The 12,191-nt window shown below is 46.5% G+C and overlaps 1 protein-coding gene across 2 annotated transcripts; it reads left to right on the forward strand.

Moving 5' to 3' along the window:
- The first annotated feature begins 2,517 nt into the window (after positions 1–2,517).
- Positions 2,518–6,819, forward strand: Ghrl (ghrelin and obestatin prepropeptide). Of its 2 annotated transcripts, none has more exons than XM_028863948.2 (4): positions 2,518–2,883; positions 3,476–3,592; positions 5,567–5,675; positions 6,674–6,819. In XM_028863948.2, the coding sequence occupies exons 1-4, from the start codon at positions 2,722–2,724 to the stop codon at positions 6,691–6,693; spliced, it is 408 nt and encodes a 135-aa protein (XP_028719781.1). In that variant the 5' UTR covers positions 2,518–2,721; the 3' UTR covers positions 6,694–6,819. The 2 variants fall into 2 exon arrangements, with proteins under 2 accessions (XP_028719781.1, XP_028719782.1); XM_028863949.2 differs by having other exon boundaries at positions 3,479–3,592.
- The last annotated feature ends 5,372 nt before the right edge of the window (positions 6,820–12,191 follow it).

Here is a 12,191-nt window from a genome sequence, read left to right on the forward strand (position 1 = left end):
ACAGGATCTCACACTGTAGCCCAGGCAGGCCTCAAACTTGTGTCAGTCCTCCTGTCTCAGCCCCTAGACTACAGGTATGATGTGAGCCATCATGTCTGACCTTTCTTCCCCTACCCCCATTCAGCCTGAGACTAAGATTTAGCCATATTGATTAAAAATACAAAACATACTGGTATGGAGGACGTCACAGTGACAAGCGAATAGGTGTCTGTTCCCCAGCTTCCCTTCCCACAGCCTGTGGTCCTCATATGGAGGCATCACTACAGTGGGTGTGCAGGGAATACTGGGATACCTGCTCCCAGGAGAGAACAGCCTGGCTTCCATTCTCAGAGCTGCCACATTGATTTTGGTCACAACAATCAAAAGTAGAGAAAGGACTGGAATAATGGCTCAGTAGTTAAGAGCACTGGCTATTCTTTCAGAGGTCTTGAGTTCAATTCCCAGCACCCACATGTTGTTTCACAACTATTAATAACTGTAGTCCCATGACATCCGATGACCTTTTCTGGTGTGCAGACATACAAGCAGACAAAATACCCATATACATAAATAAATCTTTAAAAGGGGGGAGGGGTGTTGTGCAGAAACCCCCTGTCCTTCCTGGAGTTATACAGTCTTCCCCAAGCTTGGGGAAGGTACATTTCCCAGCCCCTGCCCTCTTCCACAACTGTGGGTGGATAGTTAGGCATTTTCTAGTGCCTTCTCCCTCCACACTTCTTCCACATCACCAGACCTTCTTCCTGGCTAACCCACACTCTGGATGCCAAGGTATGTTACTAGAGGGTGCCAGCTCTGCCCCTAGATAGCCAGCAACTTGTGTGTTTGCTTACTTGTGGCCTTATCTAAGATCAACACCAGCACCTCCTGCCTCCAGAAGCTTCCAGGGGCCGAGTGGACAAGCCTCATATCTCAGTCAATGCCTGGTCACCATGCATTCAGGTGTTTCCTCACCACCTCCATCTTCAGCCCCTCTGGGCCCCAAGGCCAAATGGTTTCAGGTGGGTGACAGGGCTATGAAGGTGCCTGGTAATCTAGTTATGTTGGGGCTCAGACTAAACATAGGATTTCAGCTACCCCTGCCAGATGGTCTTTTTCTCGGAGGAGGGGCAACCCAGCCCATGCCTCACCTGTCCCTAGACTTCTGACGAGGGCCCAATCTCTTCCAAAACTACCTAGTAGGTCAGGATGTCAGGGGGCCCTGAATCATTTGTTCTGCTATCACCACCCCCACTACTGGACATCCACCCAGAGTGGCCCTGTTGATGCAATGTCACTATCACTGTGGCAGCAGGGACAGGTCAGAAAGCAGTGCTTCAGGAGTCACAAGCCTACACTGCCCCAGGCAGACATCTCTAGGCCCCAGCCCTCAGGCCATCCTATTTTTCTTTCTTTTTTTTTTTTTTTTCCCCAAGACTAGGTCTCTCTGTGTAGCCCTGGCTGTCACACTTACTCTACAAATCAGGCTAGCCTCAAATTCAGAGATCTGCCTGCCTCTGCCTGCCAAATGCTGGAATGAAAGGCATGCACTAACCACCACCCAGCCCTATTTTTTAAAGAGCATTATAGAAGAGTATCCAACTACACGAAGCCCTCTAGAAGTGGCAAGTCCTAGGGCCAAGAGAATTTGGCACACTCGTGTCACAACCATGGGCATGGTTCAACACAGCTGCTCCCACTCCTGCCCTGTCCCTCGGTCCTCAAAGAACTAGCAGGCAAGGGGAGTGGATCTTTGTGGCAAGGTTTCCAAGAACTGCCCCCTGTCAAAGTTACGCTGCAGGGCTCCCAACACCAAGTCCATCTCATCTGCTCTTCCACAATGGGCACCCCTTGTCCTAGGGCCGTGATACCTGCCAGAGGACAGAGAGGCAAGCTGTCAGGTTAGCAAACACCAGCCTGGGCTGGTGTATGGCTCAGTGGAAAATGCCTACCAAGTACAAGGCCCCAGGAATTATGCTCAACAGTGCAAAACAAAAACAAAAATAATCAGTAAGACCTTTTACCACACAGAAGAGCAATAAAACATGGCTACCAGGTGAGCGTTCCCCCACACTTGCTCCCTAGGAAGGACAGATCAACCCATCTTTGGGAATACCCCAGAGGCAGGTGTCTATATGACCAGTGTGTGGAAGTCAGAGACAAAGCTGAACAAAATCTTAAAGCTCTCCTGGTGGCAACACCATCTCACATGGAAGGGGGCAAGCCAAGGTCATACCACAACTAAGTCAGATGCCAGAGCTCCTCACCTGCCAACCATCTACCAGGATCAAGTTTACATAGGTATTACAGAGAATCAGGAGCTGATGCCCCACCAGAAGCCAACTGGATACCTCTCAGGGCACCTGACTGCCACTGTTGTTCAACAGTGGGGAGAAGAGTACTTAGTTCCCAAGGAATGCAATACTGCCCACACAAAGTAGATAGCCTCAGAGGTGAGGCTGTCAGATCCAAACAAACACAAGGCTTCCTATATAAGGAGCAGCCAAGCAGCAGGCACCACATCCCCAGGCATTCCAGGTAGGCTCTCTCTGCTGTGTTTGTGTATGTGCATGCTCACAGTGTGTATGTGTGTATGTGTGTGCTCACAGGGGTCTAAATTACTCACTACTAGCCATTCACTTACTTTCTTACAAGAGAGCCTTGCTTCACTCAGCAGTCCTACCCTTCCTTCAAGAAGTTTGCTAGGCTCCAACCTGAGCAAAATCTAAGACAGGGAGATGAGGTATGCTACCAGAAGACCTTCTCTCCCCAGGGCCATCTGTCCCCACCATCAAGGCCATGCTGTCTTCAGGGACCATCTGCAGTCTGCTACTCCTGAGCGTGCTCTGGATGGATGTGGCCATGACAGGCTCCAGCTTCCTAAGCCCAGAGCACCAGAAAGCCCAGGTAAGTCCATCTCCACAAGCCCCACATCCATCCTGACCTGGGACCAGCAGCAGTGGCTCCATCTTTCTGGGCTTCAAGCCTTCTCACAGCATAAAGGAAGCCTCTGGATGTGACCCAATTCTGCTTTTGGAATGATACGCAGATTTAAGACCCTAAAGAGAAAACCTCATCCAAGCATGGTAGTGCACACTGTAATCCCAACACTGGTAGATGAAGGCAGATGAGCCTCAAATTCAAGCCCAGCCTGGGCCACATAGTGAGACTCTATTTCAAAAAAACTAAAACTAATTTTAAATTTTAAGAAAAATAAACCGATTGTGGTGGTGCATGCTGGTAGGATTTGCTGAAGGAGGTGGAGGCAGGAGGATCACAAGTTCGAGGCCAGCCTGGGCTATACATTTAGCTGGGTGGTGGTGGTACATACCTTTAATCCCAGCAATCTGGAGGCAGAGGCAGGTGGATATTTGTGAGTTTGAGGCCAGCCTGGTCTACAGAGCGAGATCCAGGAAAGGCACAAAGCTACACAGAGAAATCCTCTCTTCGGGGGTAAAAAAAGAAAGAAAAAAAAAAGTGACCCTCTTCTCCTTTCTAGCAGAGAAAGGAATCCAAGAAGCCACCAGCCAAACTGCAGCCACGATCTCTGGAAGGCTGGCTCCACCCAGAGGGCAGAGGACAGGCAGAAGGGACAGAGGAGGAACTGGAGATTAGGGTTGGTACCCAAGCACCAGTATGTTCTTATAGCAGTAAAGGGAGGGTTTTTTTGGTTGGGTTTTTTTTTGGGGGGGGGAGGCTGGGGGGTGGGGGAGGTGGAATGTAAGCTAAATGCAGGGCTTTTCAAGCTACTCAAGAATTGGAGTCCAGCAACAACAGCTCCACAAAGGGTTTAGGGTCTCTGGCCCAAGAGCAAAATGTCCACAGGTTAACTATGCTGTAAGGGTAGCAAGGGAACAGCCACGAGCTGCAAAGATGTCAGCAGACTCCGGGGATGGGGGTGTCACAAAGAGCCAGGAAGCACAAACAGAGAGACAGAGACAGAAGAAAGCCTTTGTCTATCCCAGGGGCCTCTCAGGCCTGCCCTGGTTATGGAGAGGTGAGTGGCCTGCTCACACCTGTGGCCTAATGAGTCAGTTTTGCTCTGAAAATTTTTACATAAGGTGAGGAAAAACCATAAACAGCTCAAGGATTGGGAGAAGAGAATAAAGGAACCCAGAGATGCCTCTCAGCAGCTCACCTTAGGATTCCCCTGAGAACTGTAAATAGCATTTGGCAATGTCAGTCCCTATACTGTGTGTCTACATGCATCTTCATCTTTAAACAGGGCATGATTAACTGGGCAGCAGGGGGCACAACCTAGGGCTTCACAAATGCTAGGCCTGTGCTCTGCCAAGGGTCACATCCGCAGGCTGTTCTACTGTCATCATGGACAATGCATTTACTCTCTACAAAACCCTAGATAAGTAAGATAAGTGAGGCTGGCATCATTTGCTAAACTTTGTAGATAAGAAACACAAGTTGAAAGGTGAACTCACTTACCCAAGGCTATCAGGTCAGGGTTTCCTTCCTCCATCTTCCTCTCTGATCAAGGGCAAATGCCAATGCCAAGATCACCAAACTCCTGGTCTCTGACCCTCTCTGGAGTCTGAGAATCTTCTCAAAACCTTGCTTCACAGGAAGTGAGACCCTTAAGACTAACTCCTCTGCCTCCTCAAGGTTCCTTCACTAACATGGCATGGACACAGTCTTGAGACAACCAGGTCCACACTGGGCAGGTGGCTACCCCAGCCACAAGAGCCCTGCACTTAGTTCTTATAGGGAAGAAATCTTAGCACAGGGCCAGGATTAACATTTCCTAGTTCCTATGATCCTCAACAGGAGCCAGACATCTGGCCTACATAGCAAGTACTAGGCACAAACAGATGGAGAGACCTGTAGCATGCTAGGCACAGAGTATGACAACTGCCTACCCTCCCATTTGGGGCTCCATCTCTCCAAAAAGGTTTTCTCTCCAAAATCAGATCTGTAGACAGAACACCAACTACCTCTACCACACTAAACAGATGGACCATGAATCAAGAAAGAAGAGGCTTTTCCAAGTTGTATGAGAACCAAATGCTGCCACCTCTCACATGCCCCTGACCATTCAGTCCTAGGGTGTCAGCTCCGGCAGGACCCCTATGGACGCGTGGTTTTCTTCCTTGATGGTTAGGTAATCTGACCAGCTTGCACAGACAACAGAATGTGAGAAGAAAATTTAGCATTTGCTGAAGATAAGGCTAGAAGGGCCCCAGGTCCCTAAAAGTCACAGTACTCCCTATCTATGCTGCTCCCTATTCATATTTCCTGAGGCTGAAACAAAGTGAGGAATGGGCTACCATCCACCTGGTGCCTAGCAGCCTGATAGAGCCTGTGCCCATGCCAAGCAAGGACTTGGGACTAAGCAGATTTCTGAGTCCTGTTTTCTAAATCCTTGGCTACCACCTCTATCTGTGACACAGGGAGGTCATCTCACTTCTGCCCTGAAGACAGGGAGAGTACCAGACCAGTTAGCACTCCCCTCTGGCTCTAAAATTATATTCACGGACAACTCAGATGGCCAATATAGCCAGGCTTCCCTGGGGAGAGGTGGTGTTTTGGGCAGGGCAGGCAGAATGAGACCTTAGGACTTCCCAATCCTACCTCCTAGTTCAACGCTCCCTTCGACGTTGGTATCAAGCTGTCAGGAGCTCAGTACCAGCAGCATGGCCGGGCCCTGGGGAAGTTTCTTCAGGACATCCTCTGGGAAGAGGTCAAAGGTGAGTCAATCTGAAAAGGAGCTTAATCTAGTTTATGAGTGACATAAATTTTCTTCCCCAACCCACTCTCGAGCTTCAAATCTTTTTTTTTTTTTTTTTTTTTTTTTTTTTTTTTTTTTTTTTTTTGAGTTTCTAATCTTCCTTACTACCTGTGGAAAAGAGTGCTGAGCTGGTATATGTAGGCAGCCCAGGAGGGCTGGAGCACCAGGTCCATCTTCAACAGCTCTGTTCTAGAAACTAGTGTGTTAGCTAGCTGCTAGGCCCCATCTGAGGCTCAGTTTTTTAACTGTGAGGTAGGGCTGATATACCTATTGCCAGCATTTCAGATTATCTGGCTTTGAAATATCTTTACAGTGCCACATCATGAAGGGAATCTGCCACAATGGTACTGAATGCTAGCAGACATATCTTAAGTTTTGTTTTTGGTTTATTTTTTGTTTTTTTGAGACAGGGTTTCTCTGTGTAACAACCCTGGCTGTCCTGGAACTCACTTTGTAGACCAGACTGGCCTGAAAAACACAGAGATCCTCCTGCCTTAGTCTCCCAAGTGCTGGGATTAAAGGTGTGTGCTAACACGCCCAGCTATACCTTAGGTTTTTTGTGTAGTGATGGGATGAAACAGAAGCACACTATCACTGAGCTGCATCTCTGGTTTTCAGTATCCCCTTACTTTGTGAAATAAATACCCAGCTTTTCCACACCTGAGGAAAACAAAAATTTCAAGAAGTTACATTCTTTCTCTAAGCACTTCCTCACAAATATGGCAGTCATACACACCTCACCATACAGATGAGGAAAGCTAGATTTGGGGATATAAGGACACTTACCCAAGAGTACATAGTCCACACTCAAATGTCATCTTCTAAGTCCAAGGCCAGTGATTCCCCACCCCCATCCCTACACACTAGCTCCCAGCATACCAGGATTAAGAAAAGCAAATTTGATGACACAAGCAAGATGGAGAACCTGAAGACTGACTTGACCTCTTGGTTTTTCAGAAGCACCAGCTGACAAGTAACTACTGACAGGACTGGCTCACTGTGATTTCCTCCTGAGCAAGAACTCACACCCAGTCTTAGCCTCCTCTGCAACTCCCCGCACTCTCCTACTGCCTTAAGAATAAATGCTCAAGCTGTGTGTCAAATGTTCAAAATAATTTTTTTCATCGACATGGTAAAGTTCACATTTTACTTAAAAATTATTGAAACAATGAAATAAAAAAATGCTTTAAGTTTATGACCCATGAGAAAAGAAAAACAAACCTACAGCAAGGCAGGAGCATGCTTGAAACCCAAAGGAAACCTTACTCATTCCAGCAGTAAAACAGCAGGAGGCATGTAAGACAGCAGGTTCCAAAGGTGGGGGTTAGAGGCCACACACATAGTTTATTTCATAGCAGAGCTTCCTGAGTTATTAAGAGCTACACTAGGAGTTTCCAAAGAGCCACCAATGGCTGCATTCATAAAGATACCAGTTGACAGTATCACAATCAACACACTCAAGACCTGTCTGGGGTGATCAGAATGGGCGCTTGGTAATGGCTCTCGGACCATACCACACAGAGCCCTGCGTGATAACCACATTCTCCAGTAAATGTCCCATGTGCTCAAGGCTGGCCACCACCTGATACCAGGCAGATGTCCCAAAATATTTCCCAAATTGCAGCTCACAGCTCATGAGCCTTGATCCCCAAGTCCTACCGCTGTATTCCAGTTGAGACACCTTAGTGAAAATTTTTAGACCATGTCCCAAAGCCCAGTGATATTAGATGAGACCTATAACTAAAGCAAGAGCTCAGAGACCAGCTCTCCAAATTCCTCGTGCAGCCCAGTGAGCACTTAGGATAAATAGGGAGGACACCCGGTGGTGCCCAGCCAAGGTAGCATTGCTACAGCAAGAACCATGTACCTCCTTCAAGGGAAGCGTTGGCCACCCAGAACCCAAGGCCCGAGATGACCAGGGATGGGCACACTTGACAGGCACTGTGAAATCTAAACACATTCCTGGCAAGGAGCTGTGATACTCCTCGACATTACCATATGGGAACTCCTTACAAATTAATGTTCAGCCTCACTCCAGCCCTTCTCCAGAGAACCCTTTAACAAAGCCTCCAAGGAGTCAGCATGGTGGTGCACACCTTTAACCCCAGTACTCAGGAAGCAGAGGCAGGCAGATCTCTTTAGTTTGAGGTTAGACTGGTTCCAGGACAGCCAGGGATATTACACAGGGAAACCCTGTCTCGAAAAACCAAAACAACAACAACAACAACAAAAACAAGCTATGACTTGCTTAGAAGTCCCAGGATCCTGTTCAAACAACACAGCACACAGAGCCAGGTAACTATGGGGTCCTTTGCAAAACTGGAAACAAGGAGATACACAGATGTCCACTGTGCTGCTTAGTTTTTTTCAACCTGACAAAGCTATTAATCATCTGGGAAGAAGGACCTCAACTGAGAAAATGCCTACATTAGATTTCTTATGAAGCAAGTCAGTGGGGCATTTTCTTGGTTAATGATTAATGTGGGAAGGCTTAGCCCACCTCGAGCAGTGCCACCTTTAGGCAGGTGGTCCTGGGTTATAAGAAAGCAGGCTGAACAAGCAGGAAGAAACAAGCCAGTAAGCAGTATTCCTCCATGTCTCTGCTTGAGTTCCTGTCCTGGCTTCTCTCAGTGATTGACTGTAACCTGTGTGCTAAAAGAAAAAAAACCTCCCCTCTCCCCTCAAGTTGCTTTTGGTCAAGGTGTTTTACCCTAGCAATAGAAAAGCTAATGCATTCAGCTTCTCTCATTTTCCCTCCCGTCTTTGCAGAGTTCACTGGTATCAATTAGGTAGAGCCCTAAGACATGCAACAGCACCAATGTCTTGCTGACCTTTCTACCAAGAGCACCTGTCTCTAGACCTCAGAACAGCACAAGCAGTAAGATTTTTGTCACAAGTGACCACTGTAACATACTGGAGAGCAGAAATGAAGGAAAAGAGACTTAGCAAATGGAGGTAAAGAAATTGAGTGGAACAGTTGCTCACAGTTCCTCAGCAAAAATGAATACTTACTTCTCTTTCTCCGGCCAGTGCCCTGCTGTCATTCCTTTAAGGAGCAGATACTGAGCACACTCTGGCCACTCTACTTACCAGGTGGTTCAGTGTGGGTGTGGGGTGACTATGAATACCAGCTGTACAATCCACATCAAGACCCTGCACTTCCCTGGCTCTTCTTCTGCAAAACTTAACCCAGCATCTGGCACAAGGGTGCCCAGAGAACAGGCACACAGTTATCCTAATAGCTACTACTCCATGATCCTACTGTGTACATTCAAACAGATGAGTTTAATTTCTGTTCATTTTCATAGCAAGTCTACTTATGAGAGAATTCACAGAAATGAAGTAACTCTCTCAAAGTCACACAACAAACACCTGAAGACATAACCAGAGCCTCACACATGAGGTATGTGGTTTTTCCATCTTAACTCTGCTCTATTGGCCCAACTGCAAGGATCCAGGATTTCATAAGCGTTTTCAGTGCTGGGGTAAGCCCAGGCAGGGCCTGTGTATGCTAAACAAGCACTCTACCAGGAGCTATGCCCCTCCTTTTGTTTTTCACTGTCCTTGACAATTCAAGTGAACCTAATGTGGAAAGGATAATTTCAAGTTAACAACTGGCAGAAATACAATGTATCCAAGCACATGATTAGGATACACAGTACCAAGAAAATACATCTTTCTAAACATGTTCCTACAGCAGTTTTCTTTTTTTTTCTTTCTTTGTTCATGGTTGTTTTGTTTCCTTGCTAAGTCATGCCTGGCTGGTGGCTTTGAACTGTCAACCCTCCAGCCTCTGCCTCCCAAATGCTGGGACCATGGTCAGTTTTCTCTTTTTTGGGGGGAGGTGGGTTTTTAAGACAGGTATAGCCCTGGCTGTCCTGGAACTCACTCTGTAGACCAGGCTGGCCTCGAAATCAGAGATCCGCCTGCCTCTGCCTCCTGAGTGCTAGGTCAGTTTTCTTAAGCCCACTCCGTCATGCATTATTTAATGGCTCCACTAACTTAAGGGTCCCTGGAGCAGGGAATGAGGCATTTTCAAGAGGAAAAAAAATCTCCTGTAAGAGAAAACCGTTTTACAATTAGCATAACAGCCCATAAAGCTACATGCTCAAAACGTCTTAACAAGCACCAAAGGAGAAGCCAAACATACACAATAGCATCCCCCTCCCTAAATCTGAACACTCAAACAGCAGAGACAAACAGCCAAAGGGACCAAGTGGAGCCAGCCAATACCAATTATCATCCCTGACAGTTTGTCTTGAAATATGCCAGTGGCCAGCTGCCCTTATAAAACAAAATGAAAGTGCTGAAATTAAATGATTAAGTATCAAGCCCCCAAATCAATGCAAAATGATGGAAACACCAGAAGAGCCGCAGAAGAAAGGGACAACTACCAGATCCAGACAGGAAAGAAGACGAAGTCAGGGAACCTGCTACAAGTTTGTGATCAATACTCCATGACAATCACCTGACCATGTATGCAGACACAGGGGGAAGGGAGCCCGCCTCTCTCACATATCACCTTCATTTCCAGCCTAAACAAAGAGTAGGGTGCAGTTTCATGGTAGAGAACCCATCAGCCCAAGCAAGGAAGGATCTGGGTCAACCCCCAGCACCACAAACCCAGAAAAGCCCCCCCCCCCCCCGCCCGCGCCCCCCCCCCTGCGCGCGCGCGTGCGCGCGCGCGTGCGCGCGCGCACACACACACACAAAAAAAAAAAACCTTACTTAATAGGGGCTGGATACAATTTATTGGTTAAGTGCACTGGCTGCACTTCCACAGGCCCTGGTTCATTTTCCAGCACCAACAAGGCAGCTGAGTCCCAGGAGATCCAACACCCTCTTCTGGCCTTCATGGGCACCAGGCACATAGATGTTACACAAAGATACATGCAGGCAAAACACCCATACAGATAAAATAAAAAAAAAAAATCTTAAATACCATAAAATAAGATGACTGACTGCAAATAGTCAGACAGTCCCCCCCAGTTTACCTGGAGACAGAGTTCAGAGCCCAAAACACACACTACAACTGACTCATCAACACCCCCATGAGGGAGATCATTGAGTCTATTCTGAGAAAAAAGATAAAGAAATAATAGGATAAATGGGTAGATCACTGAATCTACTATAAAAAGAAAAATGGGGAAGATATAAAAATGACAAAAGGTAGATTATTGAATCTATTATGAAAAGAAAAATGAGAATATGGATATAAGATAAAAAGGGAGATTATGGAATCTACTTTTAAAAGGGAACTACTTGTTTTAAATAGGATAAGTAATGAAATTTTGTCTGAGTTTATCAAATGTTACTGGACTGGACATGGTTATATATTAATGGAGTTTTTTGTCTGAATCTGTCAAATGTTAATGGACTAGACATCGTTAATGTAATCTTGATTGTGTATATTGTATATACTTATTGGATATAATTTTTCTTGTATTAGTTATAAGCTTTTTTTTTTTTTTTTTTTTTTTTTTTTTTTTTTTTGAGACAGGGTTTCTCTGTGTAGCTTTGCGCCTTTCCTGGAACTCACTTGGTAGCCCAGGCTGGCCTCGAACTCACAGAGGAGATCCGCCTGCCTCTGCCTCCCGAGTGCTGGGATTAAAGGCGTGCGCCACCACCGCCCGGCAGTTATAAGCTTTTTTAATTAGACAAAAAAAGGGAAAATGTGGTGGTATTGTGTTCCCCAAAATATTGTGCACGCTTATAAACTTATCTGGGGACAGCCACAATATTAAATATAGAGGATAGGCAGTGGTAGCACATGCCTTTAATCCTAGCATTCCAGAGGCAGAAATCCCTCTGAATCTCTGTGAGTTCAAGGCCACATTGGAAAGAGCCAGGCATGGTGACTCATGCCTTTAACCCCAGAAAGTGAGCCTTTAATCCCAGCGAGTGAGGCAGAAAGCAGAAACTAGAAGCTTTTAGCTAGTTAAGCTTCAGGCTCTCAAGCAGTTCAGTTGAGAGCCACTGAGATGAGGACACAAGCTTCCAGTCTGACGAAACAGGATCAGCTGAGGAACTATCAAGGTGAGGAAGCTGTGGCTTGTTCTTCTTCTCTGATCTTCCAGCATTCACCCCAATAAGTGGCCTCAGGTTTGATTTAATTTATAAGACCTATTAAGATTCCCGCTACACCCCCATGTATAACACTGCTTTCTTCTGCTGAACTATGTCCTCCCCAAAGGCTAAACAGCTATAGCACACCAAAGTCTGCAGGAAAGTAAAATGGATGTCTCATCCCAAGGCAGCTGACTTTTCAGACAGGACTGTGTTCTGACAGCCACTTGAATCTTACAGTAAGTTTACAATACCTCCAGACATTCCCAAGTACGTTGGTTAGTTTGTCAACTTGACACAAGCCAAGTTCACTGGAAGAGGGAACCTCAATGGAGAAAATACTCCCATGAGACTGGCATGTAGGCAAGCCTATGGGTTACTTTCTTGAATCATGATTGATATGGGAGTG

The sequence above is a fragment of the Peromyscus leucopus genome, chromosome 3 (genome assembly GCF_004664715.2).
Source record: "Peromyscus leucopus breed LL Stock chromosome 3, UCI_PerLeu_2.1, whole genome shotgun sequence".
Classification (NCBI taxonomy): domain Eukaryota; kingdom Metazoa; phylum Chordata; class Mammalia; order Rodentia; family Cricetidae; genus Peromyscus; species Peromyscus leucopus.